Here is a 23505-nt window from a genome sequence, read left to right as displayed (position 1 = left end):
ACTAATAACCACTGACATTGCCTAGCTCCCCCTCGTGCCTCCAAAACAGCTGTGATCCGTGGAGGCATGGACTCCACCTCTGAAGGTGTCCTGTGGTGTCTGGCACCAAGACGTGAGCAGCAGATCCTTTAAGTCCTGGAAGTTGTGAGGTGGGGCCCCCATGGATCGGGCTTGTTGTTCCAGCACATCCCACAGATGCTCCATCGGATCTGACCCTAACCCCGCCCATCCACATGATGTAGAAGAAAAGAGCGATGTCAAGGGTCCCCGTTGGGCACAGTGCTTTCAATAAGGAAATTGAGTAAAATAACATACATCTAAAATGACAATATTTTCTTGCTTCAAATGATAATGTGAGTGAAGGCACCTGCGACTCTGAGCACCGGACTGCGGATATTTCAATCTGGCTCCTCGGGAATGGCACAAAAATCTGCGTTGCGATTCGGTCCTCTACATTGAAATAAGATTTTACCCATTTTAATGTTGATATTTTAACAGTTTAAAAAACAAGCTTAAAATACATTAAAAAAAAAAAATAATAATGCTGCTAAATCCAATCCTTGGGTCCGGCGGAGTCACCTCCTACACAGGGGAAACCTGTGATGTAAAAGAAAAAGTGATTCATCAGACCAGGCCACCTTCTTCTATTGCTTTGGTCCAGTTCTGACGTTCACTTGTCCATTGTAGGCGCTTTCAGGGGTGGACAGGGGTCAGCATGGACACTCTGACGGCTCCCATACACAGAGAGCTGCCATGCACTGTGTGTTCTACAACTTTCTATCATAGCAAGTTTAACTTTTTCACCAATTTGTCTTACAGTAGCTCTTTTGTGGGATTGAACCAAAACGGGACAGACTTCGCTCCCCACGCACATCAAGGAGCCCATGGGCACCCAGGACATTCTCCCTTCCTTGGAGCACTTTTGTTAGGTAGTAACCTCTGCATACAGGGAACACCCCACAAGACCTGTCGTTGTGGAGATGCTCTGACCCAGTCTTCTAGCATCACAATATGCTCCTTGTCAAAGTGGCTCAGATCCTTATGCTTGCCCATGTTTCCTGCCTCCAACACATCAGGCCACAGGTGCCATTGCAACCAGATGATCAATGTTATTCACTTCACCTGTCAGTGGTTTAAATGTTGTGGCTGATCTGTTTAAGACAAGTTCTCTCCTCACTTATCTTACTCCCAGTCTCCCACAGTGAACTCAAACCGTCTCCAGTTTACTTATCCAACACTCCCTTTCTTTCCCGCGACAGACTTCACTTAACCCATTCTGCCTGTCCTGCAGCTTTACCGTATGAATGCAGCTCTTTTAACGCCCGATCCCCTCCCCGAGACCTCGATTGATTTTTTGCCTCCGTTAAACTCTCGCATCCTTGAAACACCGTTGTTCAGCCTGAGCTGAATCCAACACACACGCCTCTTATTTCACGGTGGAGGTGGACTCTGTTTACACACTCTCCAATTATCTGCGCACTACCTGCTCACCAAATCCACCCACTTTCACGCCGCCCCGCCGAGACTAATAGTGCCTGCTTCCAGTTCAATTAAACCAACACTTTTAACTTTGCTCCTTCTCCCCTTGCACACAAGAGGTGCTCCCATCCATCCAAATGACTAAATCGCAGAGTGAAAATCAATTAGCGCTCCCCTTACAAGTATATTTCACAGTTGGGGAGGCTGGGAGACGGGTCTTTATCTAGTTCCACAATGCAATGAGACCAGTTTTTCAAAATTTAATTTGATACTTTCTGTGATATTAAATGAGATAGTGGCTGGTTAGCGATAAGGGATAAAGAACGTGTCTAATGTACTTGTTCCTGGGACAATAGCGGGGAAGAAAGAGGAATTTTGGCCCTCCTCAGGACATTTTAATTGCCTTAGTCTGATCCATTCTGGGGGTGTCTAAATAGACTCTATATATGTATATATACAGTATTTCTCTTGTGTTTTTTATTTTTTCACTTCAGATCATCGCTCAGCTGTCGTGTAATGAACCGCGCGGAGGCTTCGGGACGCACTGGTGTGAGACTCAATATCCATCCTTTACAGGAGGATCGACATTGGGCGCATACTAAAAGGTCTTTTCACCTCTGGCCGCTGTGCAGGGAAGTTCTCATCTGCACTGGGGCGACGCAATCAGGGTGCACTTTTAGAGGTCGTCGCACAGCGCCTCATTGATCACACACGGGAACCCCCCCGAGCCGAACCCCCTCCAAGTGAACAAACAACCACGGTGAGAATGGCCGGGCTCTATCAACAAAGAAACCCGGGGAGATAGAGAAATTAATCTGGGCCCAGAAAGTGGAGACCACGCCGGTAAGTGCTTCTCTCAAAATCAATACCCCGCCTCAAAATAAAATGTCCCGGTGACGGTGCAGCAGGGGTGTTGTAAGGGAGATGAAAACCACATTTTTTACAGAGCCTATGAAGATCTTTTTTTTCTTTTTTTTTGTTAAATCAGAGTACAAGTGAAGCTGATAAAAGCTAGTGTGAAATATTAAATGTTTTGTTGAGAGAGAGTACCCCAATCAGCCACAACATTAAAACCACCACTTATAACCACTAATATTGTGTAGCTCTGCCTCGTGCCGCCAAAACTGCTCTGACCCTTGGAGGCATGGACTCCACAAGACCTCTGAATGTGTCCTGTGGTATGTGGTAGGGGGGGGTACAAGGGATCACAAAACTCACGGCTCGGATCGTTTCACGGTTTTGAGGCGTGGACTGTATCAACTTTTGGATCAGCAAAAAAAATAAAATTAAAGAAAGTTAAAAGAAAAGGGGAGTCAAATAGAACTCGGTTGTCCATTTATTCTGTAAAACACTTAAATAAAGGAACTTTTGCCCATGGTCTTAAATGAAAACAACAATCAAGATGTCCATTGTTTAAATAGAATCTTAAAAGAAATAAAATATTCTAAACCCAAGCAGCGGTAAAACTTTCTCACCATGATGGTTAAGTTCACATGCATGCCGAAACCGTGGGGGGGCGGCGATCCATACGGATCATCTACGTTTCGGTACACCACTAGTATCTGGCACCAAGACGTTGGCAACAGGTCCTTCAAAGGGGACCTTTTATGCTCCTTTTTACAACTGTAAATATAGGTCTCTGAAGTCCCCAGAACATGTTTTTGTAGTTTCTTGCTGAAAATACCACTCAGATTATGCACGCTAGCCATCGTAACGTGCCTCTTAACCCGGACTGTTCCAAAACTGTTTCAGTGTGTGTAGCTTTAATTGTGAATGAGCAGCCAAGCCCCTGGTTCTGTGTTCAAATCTCAATGGGGTTTGAACACAAGTTCCGGGTTCTGTGAGCCAATGACGTATTTACTCAGTGAACTTTCACTAATTTCACCTCATCAAAATCTGTTTCTCAACAAATTTGAGGCGAGAAATAATCAATTCAGTTGCTGAATCTTCACTCATATTAGATATATTCATATTAGAACACTCCGCTGTGTGCCTGGATCCTGGACTTCCTCTCAGCCCGGCCCCAGGTGGTCAGGGTGGGGAAGCACATGTCCAGCTCCCTCACCCTGAACACAGGATCCCCCCAGGGTTGTGTCCTCAGCCCCCTACTGTACTCCCTGTACACACATGACTGTGTGGCCAGGTCCAGCTCCAACACCATCATCAAGTTTGCTGACGACACCGTGGTCGTGGGCTTGATCACCGACGGCGATGAGAAGGCCTTCCGCGAGGAGGTGGCTGACCTGTCACTCTGGTGCCAGGACAACAGCCTCCACCTGAACGTCAGCAAAACCAAGGAGCTGATTGTGGACTTTAGGCGTGGATTACAACCGAGGACGCACACGCCCTTGTGGATTAATGGGACTTCTGTCGACAGGGTGAGCAGCTTCAAGTACCTGAGAGTCCACATCACAGAGGACTTAACATGGACTTTGCAAACAGACACTCTGGTGAGAAAGGCGAGGCAGCGTCTTAACCACCTCAGGCAGCTGAGGAAATTCCGGGTCTCGTTGAGGATCCTCAAGTCCTTCTACTGTAGAGCGATGGAGAGCATCCTGACAGGCAACATCACTGCCTGGTTTGGGAACTGTACTGCCCAGGGCAGGTGGGCCCTGCAGAGGGTGATGCGTTCAGCTGAACGTACCACTGGAACTACCCTACCAGGAGGTGTAGTAACAGAGCCCGCAGGATAATAATGTTTTGCACAGATGATCGAAATATCGGCCATATATATCTTCAGTGATATGTGACAACTAGAGCTGGGTGATATGGGAAAAAATAATCACCATTATTTCACGCTGGAAAAAGCTCATTGTTAAAATAGTGCGAAAAGAGTAAAGTTATTCAAACCCATCTTTATTTTGCTTTCACTGTTTGTACGGTGCAGTGTCTGAGCATAATCCGAAGTATAAAGTGAGCATATTTGAATAAATACTCCATAAATTAACAAAAAGCTCTGTAAACTGAAATGCGATCAATGAAACCAAAACAACAACCCAACATATTTGCTCATATCTTTGCATTCCTCGGCAAACACTGGTGACCTCTCAAATGTTGGGATAGGTCAGCGGTGCTGCCTTGCCGCGCAGTGTTTGCACAACTCTGTGTCTCTGCTCTGCGTTAGTGTGTTTGTGACACAAGTTACACCCTGACGCCCTCAACCCGCTCCAGTCGCTTCATTTCCCCTTGCTCCCTTCTACAGGAGGGCTCGTCGTGTCGCTTGACGGTACAGTCGGAACGCTACCGTCTCGGCGGCAGTGTCACGGGGATGGATTCTCCACCAGATACAGATGTGAACGTGGCCAAAGCACAGCTCCGGCAGGGACTTTGCTGTTTTTAACGGCCGAAATACACGAGACTTCATAATCGGCATTTGAAGTTTTTAGCACGACGCGGTTATCGCCCGGCTCTAGCGACAACACATAACATAATCATACAAAGCGAAAACAGAAGACAAAGTATGTCCTCCAGCCACGCCTTTAGCTAGTTCAGGCTCCAGCTGCCAAATCGATCAGACCAAATTCCCAGGGGTTCTCTCTCACTCAGGCTTTGCAATTTCCAAGACCTTATTTTAAATGATGGGCCAACGTGACGTCTGATACCCCGTGTGAGAGAGAATGTGTCCGGATGCCGAGCTGCCCTCAGCCCGAGCCGGCGGGGATGTGTGTGTGGGGACCAGCTACCTTTTTGAAGTTGCTGTGCTTGCTGGTTCCCTGCTCTGCGTTTTGGTTGTGAAGGATGTCCAGTGGCGTCTCCCTCTCCTTCAGCTTCAGGCTCTCGATCTCCGTTTTCAACTCGTTCAGCTGCTCCTGCAGATGCTTGCTCTTCTCCATGTACTCCACCCTAAAACAAGTTGCAGTTTGAGGGTTGTTGGGAATGAATTTATTTCCACGTCAAGTTCGTCTGTCGGCTTCAATTTCGTTCCGCCAAGCCAGACATGGATGGTCGTGCTAAGTTTACCACCGCTTTAAACAAACCACAGCCATAACATAAAGTTCAGGATTAAGTACTAAAACAGGAAACATTTACTTTGTTCTTTTAGAATGTGTCGAATAAATAAATAAATAAATAAATAAATAAATAAATAAATAAATAAATAAATAAATAAAATGATTAATTAATAAAAAAAATTAAAATAAATACATTTAAGAAATTTGGAGAAAAAAAAAAAAAAAAAAAAAAAAAAGAAGAAAATAAATAGATAAATAAAAAAAATTAAAATTTGATAAATAAAAAAATAAATAGATAAGTTAAAAATATATCTAATAATAATAATATATACACTATATATATACTGTATATAAAAAACTACACATTACTGTCAGGGTCAGCCCTGAATATTCAGCCAAGCCTAAATACCATTTGTGACAACAGTGACGGACCACGTTGGGAGGGGTTCACCGTTTCCCTGCCCTCAACTATAAATCGCAGACAGGCTGAAAGATGAAAGCCTGCAAGCAAACTAAGAACGCTGTCATACCCGGCGAAACGGGGTCTCAACTCTGAATGTGGCATTTATTAATCATCCATCATCATTGTGATGAGACAAAACCGTCAAAATGCTGCACGCATCAAAGCTGCCTCAAATATAATTTCACGCTGGAAATGTTCTCCTCGCAAAGTTTTACACTCTCTGCTGGAGATATGAGTTTGGGCATATTTCATATCATAACTCCACATATCAGCTCTTCTGCGCCGCTGGTTCCAAAAAAATATCCGGAGGAAGCGGGGTGGGGTGGGCAACTCACTTTTCTTTCTCAATCTCCATGGAGAGGCGCTTCATGTCGGTGTCTTTGAAGTCGAAGCTGAGGTTTTCCCTGCTGAAGCTCAGGTCAGGAGGCATGGCGTCCGCCGCGTGCGCCGGGGGCTGGGGGGCGGGGTTAAAGGCACACAAACGGAAGAACAGTGCAAGCAGTCAAGATGGACGAACGTTTGTATGGCCTCAAGTCATCACAACCAGTGGTTTAACCGTAAAATGGCAGCAGCATCGTCTACGCATTCTCCCTTCAACACCCTCCTGACGACATCGTTCCTGCTCTAATTGTTTCCGTGGCTCCAACCTTCCTTTGTCAAGTCGCTGTTGGCGGCTTGACTCGCGATCGCCCCCCCCCTTCGGGTGGACGGCAGCAGAAAGAGGTGGAGGAAAGTGGAGGGCGGGGTAGAGGTTGAGTGGCGGTGAGGTGAAGCGGGTGAAGCGGGAGGCGCAGCAGAGAGTGAGAAGGGTGAGGTAGGTAGGAGGTAAGTGAAGCGGGTGTAGGTGGAGTAGAAACTGTAAGGTAGATCCATGTAGGGTGGAGGTAGAGTAGAGATACAACGAAAAAACAGCATCTAGAGGAGCACATGGATCAGGCAAATGAATGAAATGGCTGTTCCTGACAAAGTGGCACCTATAAAAAAAACATTTGTTATTGATCTTTTTACATTATCTTTAACAGATTACCAATTTCAATTAGACTACAAATGCCAAAAATAGACAGTGATACCTTGTCACGGCACAGCCCTACTGATCACTGGTGGTGTGAGCAGACTCTCCATTCACAGCTGATAAGTGAGCAGCGCGTGGGCTAACAAGTGGCTCTCATGGAGGCCGACTTGCGTGCTTTCTGTTCCCACGCCAGTCGTTTCTGATTGGCGTGGAGCGATGCCGCATGTCTGCCTGCAACCTGTCTGTGTGCGTTGATATCACTGTGTGTTACCGGGCAGGCGGCCTTGCTGGTGATCTCCAGCAGCTTGTGCTTGGCTCGGCGCTCGGACTCTCTGGCTTCCTGGAGCTCCTGCTTCAGCAGCTCCGCCTCCTTAGACCTGGTGCGCACACACACACACACACGCACACACACACACACACACACACACACACACACACACACACACACACACACACACACACACACACACACACACACAAAAGCGAGTCACATAAAAGGTGCAGTGTGTCCAATTTATGGAAGGGGTTTGGCTGAAATGGAATATAATATTCAATAATACGTTTAACTAGTGTATAATCCCATGAAATAAGAATCCTTGTGTTTCCGATACCTTAGAATGAGCCGTTTATATCTACATAGGGAGGGGGTACGCTTCACGGAGGACGCCATGTTGCACCTCTAAAATTCTGCACACTGCCGCTTTAAGTAGCATCGTACCGACTACTTCGGCAATATTTACATTTTATTTGTTCACGCGAGTCATGCAACTCGTGTTTCTTGTAAAATGACTCATTCATATTTCTGCTTCTCGCTTCCAGTCATGTGTTGCGTGTGAAATGAAACCTGAAAACCACCAGAGCAGGGTCTCCTCGTGCGCGTGTGAGCCGGCCCCGCCCACCTCGCGCCATCTCTCACTCCATCTCCATTCCAGAGTGAGAGAGAGAGCGATGTCTCTTCTGATAATAGCGAAAACGCTTCTTAGACGAGTATCTCTATCTTATTGCAAGTTAGAATCGGGTTCTATAGACTCAAATAGAAAATATATTTCCATAATTTCTCCAATACAGTCAACAGTACCGGTAACCAGCGGTCTTTGACTGGGAAGATCAGTTCAAGTCGGATATATTAAAATCTCTCCGTTCATGATGTCCGGTGAAAAAAATTCTCTCTCTGCACAATTTGAATAAGTGTGGGTGAATCTGCAGATCAGTTCGCTTCCGCGTTCTGCAAGTTGCAGCGGAAAGCCAATCGGTTTGGACGACCCAAAGCTGACCTTTCACCTCCAACCAATCAAGTTGGTCGATTTAGAGCTAAGCCCCGCCCACAGGCTGTGCTTGTCGACACAGTAGACACAGCGTCCAGAACTGTGAGCAGAAGCAGAGAGATGATGTCATGTGACAACATGGACATACATCCGTAGTTTGGAGTTTTTGGGGATATTTAAGTTCCGACTTAAAGCAGACGGTAAAAATCAATTGTGTTAACAAACTTTATTATTCAGAGAGACCTAGTTACCATATTTATTTTGTTTTTATCAAAACTATATTTATGTAAAAGGTTATAAAAGCAGCTGCACTTGTTTCTTATTGTTCACGAACGGAAATTATTTGATTTCGAAATCGTAATATTCTTAATATTTATTGATTGATTTATTGATATATTAAATGTCGTTAACTGGCAGGACTTATTTTATTTTGAATATTCAATAAAAAAATATTATGAATCTATTTATGAATCAATTATAAATCGAATCTTGGTGATTTAATTCTCCATATTCCACTCCATATTGATTTCATAACCTGCCATTCAATTGGTTTTAAGCTCAGTAAACACTGATCATATTTGACCGGAATCTCTTCCGTTTTTCTGGGACATTGGTGCCGGTCAACGTGTCCTGGGAGATTTGAACTCTTCCAGGACACGTTGACCAGCCCCTATTTGTTATAACGGAAACTCTGTTGGTAACGTGATTCAGGCCCGGGACCCGTTTAATACCCGGTCAGTCGGTACCCAACCCAGTTCCTCCGTGAACACCCCCCCCCCCCCCCCGATGCCGACAAAATTCTGAGCCGGGTACAGCCCTAGTTACTAATGACGGTCACCTCCGAGGCTTAGAGTGTCTACAGAATTATCTAAATCAAATCTACAATTACCTTACATAAGCAGCACTTCTGTTTTCACTGTTATTCAGGTGATGAATGCGTCACCCCGGTGGGGACGGACGGACGGACGGGCGCACACGCACATGCACACACGCACACGCACACGCACACACACACACACACACACACACACACACACACACACACTACATATTTCATCTATTTCTAATTGGCGTGGGAGTGGTATGTGCCTCCGGGGCTTGAGCAGACCAAGCCATTTGCATGACGAGTACCCGTGGTTGCAATTCCTCTGCCGTGGAAAAGTACCCTTTCAGAAATTGCAGATTTTTTTTTGGCAAGTGGTTAATGGTGTCCGTTTGAAATGATTGCCTAATAAATGGCAGAGTTGGAGTGAAGTCCCTCCATCCATCTATGAAAACAAAAAAACGACTAAGTGCTTCAACTTCAACGGTCTTCCATCAAACAGAGTGGAGATAAAGGGTTACTGATGAGGCCCCATCAGCAGTTCCGCGTCCCACGAAACCGAAATGAACCGGCCCGGCGCGATATCTGGAGAACAGTTGGGGAGGTAGAAACCAATTCCACTTGCATGACACACCAACAGAACGAACGCCGAGGCCTGAGCTTCCAGTAAAACAGTGCTGCGTGTTTGACGGAGCCTACTTGCGGTAATCAATGTTACTGCCGCAGACCCAGGGGAGCACAGGCAAACAAAAGGCAAACAAAAGGATAACCCCCCCCCCCCGCCGCCCCGCCCTCCTCCTCCGATGAGTATTGCAGTTTTTTTTTTGTTTTTTTTCCACCGGCGTGATCCCCTGCATCTCGACCGCGGTGCTTAGACAAAAGCCTTTTAAAGATGAAACGATTTGGAACAGGTCACAGCAAACTTCTCTTTCATTGATCTGAAAACATAAAGTCAGTTGCACTGAAGGCGATCCGGAAAATCCACCAAGTGCTCTGCCGCTAAACACCTCGGCATGAAAAATAAAAAATAAAAAAACCTATGGGAACTGTTTATACGCGTTTGTTGGAGTTGGCGATGGGGGTGGAAGATTGAATCATTAGCAATTCAAATGAGGGATAAAACTCCTTGAAAGTCGGAAAGTAAAATGTGGCGGAAAAAAAACTTTGCTGTAAACCCGCAGAGCACTTCATGATGCTGCTCGGGTGTAAGAGGGAAGAAAAGAGGGAAACGCAAGCAGAGCGGGAAAGAGAGAAACGCTGGAAGAGGAGAGGACGCGTCTCACTGCAACGGAGAGAGTTAGACTCAACATGTACATCAGTGAACTGGTAAAGGCGTGACAACACACTGCGGCACCCCAGCCCCAACCTGATTTTTCCCCCCCAGGCCCCGAAATCAAACCAAATTCAATCTGAGACCCGGTTGGAAGACTCTGAGAATTGGTTCTATTTTCATGGCAGGGAGGGCAATGATTTCAGGGCAAATAATACACGCTATCCACTTTTTATGCAATCAAATACAATATCCCATTGGAAACCCGAATCCCCAATTTAAATCTGGTTCAATTATTGGACTCTGGTCTGAGGTCAACTTGCCGTCCAAGATTTTATCAAACACCAAATTAGGACTTAGAATGCAGAATCCTGCAAGTCCATACAATAAATGCATTCCGACCAATTATCAAAATCCTAAAATCAGCTAAAAGGATGTGACCCTGACACACTGCAATAAAAGCCCACACCTACACAGGGATCCACCCAGAAACCCGGATATAAGAAAACAAAAATTATGATCTGACACATCGGAAATAATCGACCGAAAGCAGAGCAAATTGAAGTGCGGTTTGGTCGCAGACAGAGAATACACGGATGCAGAATACCCAGCAACTATCACCTGTCCCACATCAACAAAAACCTTGAGCGTGCACGGCCTTGGGAGAGGCCGGCGGGTAGACCTAGCCACTGCACACAGAATGAGGCGGAAACTGAGCTGCACTTTCTAACTTCCTGTATCAAGACATCAGAATCATATTTCCGACTGATTACACGGCCCAAAAAAAAGATTTTGAGAACATAAATACAATAAAAAAAAGAATAAAATTAAAAAAAAAAAAAAAACTTCACTGGGCAAAAAACAGCAATGAGCCACCACAGCAGCAAGATTTGTGCCGTATTGCGAAATGGGCATTAGATGTTCAACATCATGAGACAACTGTTTTGTACTTGAACACTAATACAAAAAATACAACTGTGTATATTTTCTCTTATCCATAAATATACAACTAAAAGGAACAATGTCTTCCCAGTCACACTAGATCATCATACAGCTGCTCCACTTCCTTTCAGCACTTTGCAGGTTGATGATGACGACACTACATAGAACCCTTTACCGGCATCTTGACCCCAGTGCATTATGGGATACCCATGCCAGCGTCCTGTGCAGTGTTTGCATACAAGAGAGAGCTCTGTAGGCTTGTCGCCTACCTGCGCATAAGGCCGCTCAGCCAGTTTCCTGGCTCCCATTTTTCTCTCCACTTGGAAGGTTGAGCACATAAGAAGATTGCCACTCAGGAAGGAGCCGGCCGCAACTTTTCGGCTGACGTGGGACTTCTACTCGCCGGGCTTCAGCCGGGACTAAGCAGCGTGTGTTCCACTTCCTCAGCCCGAGGATATCCAACCGCAGCCCGGGTTTGTCAAGGACACGGAGGCACTGGACCAGACTTTCACATTTCCTTGACTTCAGTCGAGCGTGACAACACCATGCCGCTGACACCTCGCTTGACATGTGCGAGGCTCCACCGGCAACACCGGGGGGGGGGGGGCTGATATGCAAGGCAATGGGGGGCTGCCTTCACAATGAATTTATGTTGAGGGTCGAGCCGACGCTGTCGCAGAGGACATTATTCCCCCTGAGGACGCCTTGGCAAGCGCCTTCACCCTGAGGCCTGGAAGCCGGGTGGGATGCGGGGAATCATCATCTCTCTAACCCATGACAGGCAGACGTTACAAGTACCACGACTCCCAGAATGCTCCCGCTGCCAAATCCAGGGGGGGGGGGGGGGGGGGGGACATTATCTGAAAGCTTTGATTATGCTCCCGAGGACCGTCAGGGGCCTCAAACCCACGCCAGGAGAGCGCGGGAGCTGAACCCCCGTCAAGGGGACACCCAAACAACAGAGAACGGCGCCTCCGTTTGGGAAGGCGGACGCGGGCTTGTTGTCCTCCTGGCAGAACACACACCTCCCATTCCGGTTCCCTCTCAAGGCCCGAGGACAGGCAGCCCTTGCGAGGGGACGCACCGGTGCACCGTGCTTTGGCAGAGAGCCCCCTGAAAGGATTTTCCATCAGCAACTCCCGTAGCATTTCTGCTGGAGAGAGTCAGATGAGAGGCGGGGGGGATGTGTTTTTTTGTGTACAATTCATTCACTGGTTGCCCCACCCTGACAATCTCCTCTGTGAAGGAGCCAAAGGCAAACAGGGCAACGGGTTCCATGCTGATCCTTGCCCAGCAGCCGTGGGTCTGTCGTAAACGGGACAGACCCACACCCCCTCGGCTTAACTGATTATATCATCCACACAATTGAGAACTCAGGGGTATTTTCAAGCCTTACTGTGATAAGAGGTAATGCTGTCAGAGCCGGTGCTTGTAGAGGAAGAATTACCCCTTGGCCTGTCCAATTGGGTGTATTTTATATCCGTTGGAAAGCGGCAGCCTCATGCCGCTCTGGAGTTACACGCTCCTGCCATACGTTCATGTCGCGAGGCTTTCAAAGAGAAACAGTGATTCAGTCGCCGCCTCCTTAAGCACTTTTGAAAGACGCTCAAAGAGGCGGCAGGACGCTGCAAGACGGCCCCTTAGCGGGGGCGACTGAAGTTAATGCTTCCACGCGACCAGATCAGAATCAGGCTGCTCCACCGTAACACCACGCTGGCTCCGGCAAAACAAGCGAGTGAGCCGACTCTACCCAAAATGTGCGACGATGAATGGAACTCTGCAGTGCTTTGCCCAAATCCATCCCTGATGTCGACATAACACCGTCCATTCTGGTTAAAACAGTATTAGGCTGGGAGCGTTCTTACAAAAAGGACGAGATTAATTCACCATGTGCTTTGTTCAGCCGGCAGGGAGTTGGCTTTGCCTTAAAGCCATGAGTGTCTTAAAGGGCAACATAAGGTATTTCATTCTAACGAGTGCTAAATGACTGAGTGGAGTCCTTGAAGAACTGGTTTGACTACAACGGTGCTGAAGTGGCACAACAGAGTGAAAAAGGTGTCAGATGTTCTCTCTTTCTGAGAACATTTAATCAACAGATTTGGACGAAACCCACTTTGTACTTTTGCCGATCCAGATTTTCAGTCATCCGAAGCCTAAAAAGCACCGAAAACAAGTACATCTTTTGTCTGGTTTTACACTGGACCAGCAAAATCCTCATCCCTGGCAAAATAAATAAAATGAAGCTGACAATTTAGTCCCTTGATTTTTGCTCAATTGATTGAACCTGAGTGAGTAGCAGTGTTGAAGAGGATAAACCAGAAATTCAGCTCATAGACAAAACTACATGCACTTCTCCATGCAGGATATGTACGTCCTATATCCATCTACCAGGTCACCCCCCGCCAACACACACACACACACACACACACACACACACACACACACACACACACACACACACACACACACACACACCTCCTTTCGGATTCATCGGCCATCTTGAGGGCCAGCATCTCAGCCTCCAGCATTTTCTGCTCCATGAGCCGCCGCTCCTCCTGGCCGCGGATGGCCGTCACCTTGATGCGCTGCATCTCCATCTCTGCCTCGGTGGCTTTCTGGGCCAGAAGCTTGGCCTCCTCCTCCGCGATCTGGGCCTTCTCCGCCAGCAGGTCGGCCGTCTGCTCCGACCGCAGCTGGAAACGGGATAAAGTCAAGCCGGCGAGGCTCTATTCATGTCACACTTTTTAAGGTCACAGTATTTTTTTGGGGATAAATTTCAGATAAAATTTAAGATAAATTGCCTCGCTTTTCTGGCACTCTGCGGCTGCTCGATAAGACTTTTCCTGGCAGTTTTGAGCATAAAATATGTGGCCTGTAGCCATCTTTAAAGAAAGAATATGCTATTGAAATGAACTGAATATATATTTTTCAATCCCACATTTGAAAAATGAAAATGCAATTAAAATTCAAGTGCATTCAAAACCTCCAGGGCATTGTGCAAATATTTAAAAACCCATCGTACACATAGAAAGAACGGCAAACAAGCTAAAGGTACACTTGCCACAATTAAGAACAGAAAAAAAAAAAAAACATCATATCAGAACAGATCTCTCCAAAGCCGGGATGGAGAGATCAGTCACGGTGTGGAGGCAGAAAGTGTCCAAGTGTCTTTGAGCAACGCTGGCAGCCGTCAGCGCCGATAACATGTCTTTGCTGATCTGACACTCGGGGAGGGGAAGCTCATTCCACAACAACAAAGGCTCACACTCCCATGGTTTTAATCTGGACCGGGGCACAGAGAGGAGGTAATTGGGCGGCAGGGTGCAGGGAGGGGCGGGGGGGCCAAGTGAGTAAAATAAAGAGTTATTGGTGTGAGTTTTTTTTTTTTGTTTGTCTGCTTTGTTTTTTGTTTACACGTGTGTGTATCTCTTGTGTTGGGGAGGACTGTCACAACTGACAATTAGCACCTTGTTCACCGGGTGGTGTTGCGCCTCAGAGTTGCAAAGACGCCCGAATTTTTAGATAAATGTCTCACAAAAACTGCACTATTATTTCATGTGTCAAGCGCAGGGCTGCCCCCCCGAAAGTCGACTGAGGTTCTTCAAGTCGAATAGTCGTTTTGTCAGTCAGTGTGCATCATAACAACAGAATGGAAGAGATAGAAGCTGACAACAATGCACAGGGATGACATTTCAATGAGGAATCATAAGTAAGAGGAATCATCAACATATTTGTACGCCCGTGAATGTGTGTGAAACAGCCAAATTCGAGTCGACTGACAGAATTGAGAGCACGGTACAGCCCAAGGAACAGCACACGCCAAACAACAACAAAATTAATTGCATCGGCAAGGAGGCTCGGTGACTGGGACGGAGACAGACAATCAACAGGATGGAACAGTCAGGTGGATGAAAGAAAACAACAACTACAGCCTCCAAAATGACAGAACCAGAACCAGAACCACCGTGACCGAGTCTCAAGGCATAGCAGAAATTTAGAAACCCGCCATGGCCCCAAGGCAACGAGCAAAGACACACAACCTGCAAGGAGCGAAACCAATCAATACCCAATACTCAAATTTGATGGACTCTAGTTTCAGGAAAGTACTTCAACTGAGCTTTTGTCCTTGGAAAGAGTTGGAATATGGAAGTCATTAAGCCAAGTCGCCAACAGATGCCTGCTTGATGTTTTGGGTGGAGTCAGAGTTAAAAACACCTAAAATGTCCTGACGCGTTCTATGTGAACTCCAGTTTGGAAGACAACTGGTTATACTTAGTACTAGGCTGAACTTGCTTAAAGTTCAGCCTTTCACTTCAAAACCTTTTGAAATTCAGAACATGGTTGTCATCTACGGAATAGGAGTCATTTTTGGTTTCCTCGACTTGCTTTTGACTTTGGCGCTCTCCCTCCCAAGTCGGCAGAGTTCCATGCTTACTATAACTGGTAGAAATGCAAGACTTTAAGACATTTTAATGGCACAGTTTCACAAAAAGATGAAACTGCCCGTGCATGCCCATTCAAATTGGCCCAGTTTAACAAAATGTAAGGACAACTTTTCAATAAAAAAATAAGAACCGAATGTGAAAATGTAGGCATATTAGAACTTAAGGGAGGATCGGACGGACAGACAGAGATTCCTAGAATGACGGATCGATATGGGGCCCATTGTTGACATGGCGGCCCGACTAAAATGTGTTTTGGGCTCCATGTTGGGAACAGGACTTGGGCCATGAAGGGGGACGCTAGGCGGGTTTCACGAGGACGTGTACAGCGGTTAAAAGGGATATTAATGAATGTCAGCGTTCTCTGACCAGGGCTTCGTTGGCCATGTGGGCCTCGTCCTGCAGCTGCATCAGCCTCCGCTCCAGCTCGTCCCGGGCCCGCTCCGCCTCCTCCCTCAGCTGCTTCTCACGCTCCAAACGTCGCCTCTCCACCTGGTGAGAGAGAGCGAGAGAGAGAGAGAGAGAGAGAGAGAGAGAGAGAGAGAGAAATACACAAAAAGAACACAGAAAGCAGCTCAGAATACTGTACATTAAAGGTAAAGACAATGCATTAGTTTGACATGTGGCCAATGCCCGGACTGAATATTTGACAGGATCTCACAATCAACTTCGATATAAATTCAATTATACCGGATATGAATAGACAATATTATTGACATTTAATACATAATGAGAATTGCTAATTTTTCGGGACAGCATCTGATGTGTATTAGAAAAAAATTCAGTCATATACGGGATTATCGAATTATCCCTATTACAATTTTCAAATCCATCAGAAATGTAAACAATAAAATTGAATTATATAATTGATTATATCATAAATTATTATTATTATTATTATTATTATTAAAAAAAAAATTAAATCAAGCTTTCTAGGCAATTTTTCTGTCGTGGTTAATGATTGGTCGGCAGCAAAAACACTGATAAGCTCCGAAATAAATTATGCTGCTATCAGCATTAACTGTCAGATTTATCCAATTTATTTGACTACCTTCTGACAGGGGGAAGACATTTCCAAATTGCCTTGTGTTAAAGGATGAGGACTTCATCAGAATGAAAATGACTCTGGATTCCAGGCTGTGTGTGATGTGGGTAACACAAACAGCCTCCTAAAAAGAGCTTCTTAACGCTGTGATCCCCGGCCCCAGACGCACGGCCTCAGCCTCGTCTCACCGGACGGCGTCAAACATTTTTGAGTTGTGTCCGTATCGATAAAGCCACCGGTCAATCTCGGCGCGCCGGACACCCTTTGTGATGAAGCGGCGGTCCAACTGCCAAACCCTTCACTCGGAGGGAGGGATGTGACGTTCGTTGATAGAAAGCGGTGCCAGCACCACACACTCCCGGGAAGCAATTTCATTCGATGCGTCAAAATAACCACACCACCATTCATGCACAGACGTTCTAATAAAGAACCATTTCCTCTTTCAACATGTCTGATGCGAAAGTATCAGTACTGTTGAGCACCAACGGTAGCTTAGGTGTATCGATAAAATATTATTTATTTGTCCGTGTCGCATGCCAATATTGGGATTATTCATTAACATCTACAATACCACGTTGGATCATAAATATTAGGGCTACTGTTATGATTATTATTGCATGGCATATGATACTCAAATTTGTACATATTTTAGTGTAACCACCACCTTCCCGTACTGGGCTCATCACTGTAGTCAGCATACTGTTACTCCCTGTCAGCGTTGTTAATGGATGTGTTATTTATTTTATTCGCCTTTTAAAAAAAATCTCTTCCTTGACTGTTTTTGCTGCTGTCAAACCTGAATTTTCCCCCGGGAGATTAATAAAGTGTTACCTTATGTAAGAACAACAAAAACACGACAAGAGACGATTAAGACAGGAAGGAGAGGTAGACAGCCTGGAAGAACTCACATGTGATTTCTCAATAGTGTAAATACATAAGACAGATTGTATTGACATGATAATGTCGGAAGAAATAAACAAGTAATAGAAGTACACTGGAAATATGTGCATTTTTTTTTTTTTTTTTTTCTCCAATGGTCTCCCCTGTCCATAATGAAAATGCAGCATTTTTTGCAGAGTAGTCTTGTCCACTCTGTGAAAACGTATTAAAAATCAGCCGTGGATAATTTTCTGAGGGCGTAGAACCACCCCAGAGGAATCATTCGTACTCTACGACCCAGTGGAAAAAATAAAGTTCCGTTTTTTTGTTTTTTTTTTCCCCCATAAACTGCGACAGTGATTAAGTAGTTTCGAGTTTTCTGACATTCATATGAATTTAAATGTATTCCAAAATATCTGTTTAATTAAGCAAACAGTGCATGTAAATGTTTGACCTTAACCGCCACTGCACATGGCCACCATCAGCTCTGGCTTCATAAAAGCCAAATCTTGCTGAAAATAAATTGACCTATTCGGCTTATCTGCTCCCTGGCTAGCTAATTGCTTGCGGCTTTTATTTTTTATCCATTTTCACTCCCCCAGACGTCACCTTTGTCACTTGCAAGTGCCCACTGACCTCTTCCCAAATACCTCTGGCACAAATTAGCCCTAAAAATGTGCCCATGCATCATGGCGTTGAGAGAAATACAGCGTGAACATAAACGGGGGTCTTTGAGATGGGGAGAGCCGGATGGGGCGATAAAGACGTTTACATTATGAAAAGTGTCTCCTAATGGGGCAAGTACGACACAGGATGATTGACGACAGCCCCTTATCTGGTTTCCCGGGGCAACCGTTAATAGCGAGCCCTGGAAATTTTCTCAATACTACACTCTTTAAGTTTTGGGAGTTTCACCTCAACTTGAAAATGCTGATACCACGCCGCCCCCCACCCCCAGGCACCTGTTTTCGGGCCCTCTCCTCCCGGGCCTGGGCCTTCATCTGCTGAACCTCCAGAGAATCCACTCGCCGGCGGCGCATGAACAGGTCGTGGTTCCCGATGCAGAGCTGCAGGATCTGAACAGCAAACAGAAGTCGTTGGAGGAGGCGTAAAGGTCGGCACCGCCTCCGCCCCCGCCCCCGCGCCCAAAACCGACGTGGCCACGGGCCGCGTGCCGACTGTCTCAGCTCCATGCCGTGAATGCGGATCTCGACGGCTCCTATCTTGTTCGTATCTTTACACCTGTTGTCAAGATGCGCATCTGATATAACTCAGCTTTTGGGATGTTGGAAGGTGTACTTCCCTCATATCACAGGGGCCAGGCTGCTGCTTCCCTCCGCAGCGTTGTACTAAGTTAATACAGCGGGCAGCTCAGATGCTATGACAGTCATCCATCAGAATTTTTGTCCAAAACGACAAACAATAAGTTCATTTTGTCACGGTATCAAGCCCCTAAGTATCACATACGCAGCCAGGTAAACCTTCTCAAGGCATAATTAACACTACTACAGTTAAGAGACCTTTTTTTTTTTTTTTTTATATAAATATATTTTATAAATACCTCAGTACTGAAAACACAAGGGTGAAATTTGCTTTGACCTTCTTGCCTGAATCGTGGGAGATAAAACACAGAAGCAAATTTCCCCCCCAAACCCAGTGTGGCCCTTTTTGTTCGCAAGCCGGGCTGGCTGCTCCAGCCGAGGATTTAAATTCTTCTTCCATCTTTATTATTTTATCAGCAAGGACGAATGGAACACTTTTCCTGCCGCAGCGCAATCATTTTTCATCGTTGGTCTGGTGACGACATGCCGTGCAGCGTTAATACAAAACAAAAACACCAACTGGAAAAAATGTTACAAGGTCCATGTGAAAACATGTGAATAAATAATGGTTATATATAAAGTTTGGAGCACTAGAATGTTTATTTTATTTTTGGTGTTAACTGAAGTATCTGACTGTTCCCTCATGAACCACATTCCTGGGCATAATATTAACCTTTCTTTGCAAATGTGATTAAATCGGCGTTACATATAGTAAATGCGGCTCAGCGCCACCTACTGGTTAAAAACTGCACAAAGCATGTGTGGAAGATTCTGACATAGATTCGTTATTTTTGTGGCTCGTCACAAATTAAAAAAATTAAAGGCAAAAAAAATAAAATAAATAAGAAGAAAGAAGGTCCAATCCCCTTCAACCGCCCTGTAATGACTAACTCCCCAGAGCTACTACTAAAAACATTTAAGTGTTATTTCCGTATGCAATAAAGTGTCCAACTAAACGATGATAGTACGGGAACATTTCTTGATATTTCCCAGGGCTGAGAAAACAACAAGTATTTTGGTAGCATCTCAATACCGCGACTGAAGAGGTGGACGGTCAGATCCAAAAGCAGACACCGCGCTCTCCCAGGACGCAACGGAAAGCAGGCTGGAATACTGAACTCACCAACTTGTTGACCCGCAGCCTGGAGGAGTTGAACTTGAAAACATTGGTTTTCTTGTCCAGAGGTTTGATGGCAAACTGAAAAGGTAAAGAGACGGAGTGTGAACGCGAGAACGTCCCCGAGTGATGCTCCAGGAGACCCCCAAACCCCCTACTACCACGAGCAGAGAGATTCACGGACTTCTAAAAATAACTAATTCATGTGTTGTGTTTATCATTGTGTGTTCTTTTTGGAAGGCAGGATTTACACAAGCACCAATGTGTTGCAGCAAGCTGCCTTCATCTGCGGGACCAAAAGCAGAGCGATGAAACAGATGCTCGGGCTGGGTGACACATCAATATAATATTGATATTTTGATATGAGACGAGGTGTCGTCTGGGATTTGATTGGCTGCGTTACACCTGAAGACCCTGCTCTTTACTTACCTACCCCAGCTATGACTTTATATTCCTGTTCTTGTTGACTCAATTTGTTTTGAAGTTGTATTGGCACAATGCACTCACAACATATGAGTACTTATTATATTGCACTAACATATCTTATCATCTTATCTCCTTACAGCAATCATGCACTTGTATCCTGCTGAATTTAGAAACAGGTGCTCAGATTTGAGGTTGCTCCAGTCGTGGATGTATGCCGTGATGGTTTCCAGCCTCTCATGTAAGTTGCTTTGGACAAAGTGTCGATGACGATCAATCAATAAATGTAAATGCGGATGCGTTACAGTAAAATAAAGCCAATGTATGAACTTCGTAGCCTGTTCTAGCTGTTCTAAACGCCTCTACCTGCTTGGTCACAATATCCCCGACACTAACCGCTGTTTCTCAAATACTTAGTGTGTAAATATTTTACGAAAGCAGTCACCCCAAAATATAGTCAATATCGGGGTATCTGTTTATTTCGGTTTATACCCCGCCCATACAGATGGGTGAATATACAGAGATATATACTGGGAGTAAGACATAACAATTACTGGATACTGGAATACCGGATAATGACCAAGGTAAAGAAAAACATTCTAATAAAAAAACATGCATAGTATTTTTTTAATTATATTGTTTTTTATATATGTTTTTCTATTATATTGTCTTCATTTCCAAAATGCTGCAATGTGTAGGTTTTCATCTTGCCTTGCATATAAGCCGCTATAATAAAAATGCTTTTACATTTTCTCCCTGCTGGAATGATTGATGGACCTCTTGTCTTGTGATCCGTCACTATTCTCATCCCAATATCAAAAGAACATCTTGTATTTTCATTTCTGCGGCCACCAGCACGCTGCCCTCCCGCCTCCACGCCCTCAAAGTGTCCTCCCTCTCCCACCTCCTTGTCACTGTAGGAGATGTTACGGATCTCATTCCAGGGGAAGGAGCACTTGGGTGTCAGCTTGTTGTCCTGCTCGTAGATGTGTAGGCCCAGGGCGTCCACCCCCAGCAGCAGATCTGTCCCTTTTTTATTCTGGAGTAAATGGAGGAGCAGGTGAAACGGGGAGAGAGAGAGAGAGAGAGAGAGAGAAAAAAAAAAGCCTTTACCAGACGGCTGTTAAGGGACTTTAATAAGTAGCCCAGGGACCCCTCTTCCAGTCGGCTCTCATTTGTACTTGATCCGACAGAGGTGGCATTAAGGTGGCGCTGCCAGGTGAAGGCTATTTGTTAGTCTGCGTTTCGGCGGAACTGCGGCGGCTGCGGGCGCCGGCCTGCTCCGCTACTTGTTTACCTGAAATCTGACGCTCTGCGGAATTGATAACGCAGAGTTTCGGCGATGCAATGGTGGTTTTTATGTCTTCTTAAATGCCCTGTTTTTTTTTTATAGAACGCTTATTAATCACAGGCAAAGCCATCTCCAGCGGGTTCCTATTTGCTGCGCGTCATTACCATTTAAAGATTAAGCCAAAATAAACTTCAAGTGATTTACTGACAAACCCTGCTGTGCTCAATTTTAATCTTAAACCCTGATAACACCACACAAATATAATATATTTATTATCATATGAATGGGAAAGTTACAATTTTTGAGTACTAAATTGTTATTATTTAAAGTGGTAATCCATAAGATTGTCAGCTTTGGGTGGATTACACCACAAGTTTTCCAACATCCTGCTTCATCATCTTCACGGTCAAATCATCTTCTTGGAGGTTTGCCTTCTTCAAATCGATGGATGGTTCCCTTCTTTTCCTGTTCACTCGAGGTTACGGGGATAACTGTTTGCGAACCGTTTCGGCGCCGTTCCTTTCTCAAACAATGCTCTTCCGTGTTGACATCAGCAATTTGTGAAACAGCTGACGGAGGAGCGCACCTTGAACACATTGAATTGACATTGAATGGTATTTATCTTTAACAAAATAATCGTATGGATTACCACTTTAAATACGCCGATATTATACTTGAATAAACAAAAGGAGTCACAGGAATGAATCATTTAATACGGAGCTTAAGCGGGGAACGCGGTGTAAATATTCCTGCCGTACGAGCACGAAAACGACCTTCCAATCCCAGAGAGGCTTGGCCTCGGCTCACCCTGATGAAAAAGTAATTGACGCCATACATGTCCAGGTCCTGGGCTATTTTTAAGTACTCCATCTCAGCCTCATCCCTGGTTCAAAGAAAGAGAGAGAGAGAGAGAGCGAGAGAGCGAGTTGGGGGGGGGGGGATCAGGGGAAAGGGTGGAGGAAGAAAGGAGGAGAGGCGACGATCAAACATGTTTCATCCCTCTTTGTTTCGCTCTATAAAACTTGGCCGAGGAGGGTTGAAAATATCAGCAGGACTCTTGTCGCGCGCGGCCACGGGCGCACCCGCGCGAGCGCTCACACACCCGTGCACACGCATAATTCCACTAACAGGCTTTACGGGTCATGCACGGTGGGAGAGGAGACTAATTCTGCCTCAAACACTCTTAATACCTTGATAGCGAAAAATAACCCAACCGCCCGCCCACCCGTCCCCAGCCGCCCGGTTGCCAGGTCTGCTGTGATTTCAGGATCAAGTCAGCGGAAATAACAACATCATTAACATACTTTGATGATAAAATGTTGGAGGAAAAAATAAGTAAATAAAACAACTATGATGCCTGAACTTTTATATCCAATAATAGGCGGTTACATAAGACTGGCTGTGAAACTGATGGTTTCAGCTAAATCGTATCTTTAAAAGGAGGAGAGCAGAGCGTGACGGCAGGGAGCCTCTTGAAGAGGTCCAACCACGGTCAGGATGTTGGAACGTGTGAATGGAATAATAAATGGCCAAGGAGGATTTCTTGGGAGGGAAAGAAACAGGCCGTGTATATTGTTCGTATCTTGCAGAGCTGTCTGATGTCCTGTGATCACAATTATTTGAGCTGATCGCCATCATTAGGTGAGATTGTTCAATTCTACAACCATATGTTTCCATCCAAAGGCCAATTTTTCTGTTACAAAGCTCAATGTCAATGAATGTCCCCTCTTCATATGGTGGATGTGAATTTTTATATTATTATTATTATTATTATTATTATTA

General features: G+C 45.3%; 1 protein-coding gene across 1 annotated transcript in view; it reads right to left on the bottom strand.

Moving 5' to 3' along the window:
• nf2a (NF2, moesin-ezrin-radixin like (MERLIN) tumor suppressor a) overlaps window positions 1-23505 on the bottom strand; it is a 61019-nt gene that overhangs the window by 9045 nt on the left and 28469 nt on the right. Inside the window, exons 8-16 of the mRNA XM_080003212.1 lie at window positions 22531-22606; window positions 21337-21471; window positions 20016-20090; window positions 18533-18646; window positions 16016-16138; window positions 13680-13897; window positions 7176-7281; window positions 6228-6346; window positions 5163-5322 (exon numbers count right to left, since the gene is read on the bottom strand). Of these exons, the coding sequence (XP_079859338.1) occupies window positions 5163-5322; window positions 6228-6346; window positions 7176-7281; window positions 13680-13897; window positions 16016-16138; window positions 18533-18646; window positions 20016-20090; window positions 21337-21471; window positions 22531-22606 (1126 nt within the window). The remainder of the gene's footprint in view (window positions 1-5162; window positions 5323-6227; window positions 6347-7175; window positions 7282-13679; window positions 13898-16015; window positions 16139-18532; window positions 18647-20015; window positions 20091-21336; window positions 21472-22530; window positions 22607-23505) is intronic.

This window comes from Zeus faber (assembly GCF_960531495.2).
Source record: "Zeus faber genome assembly, chromosome: 7".
Classification (NCBI taxonomy): domain Eukaryota; kingdom Metazoa; phylum Chordata; class Actinopteri; order Zeiformes; family Zeidae; genus Zeus; species Zeus faber.
The sequence above is the reverse complement of the archived record's forward strand: the minus strand, read 5'-3'. Positions and strand labels throughout refer to the sequence as shown.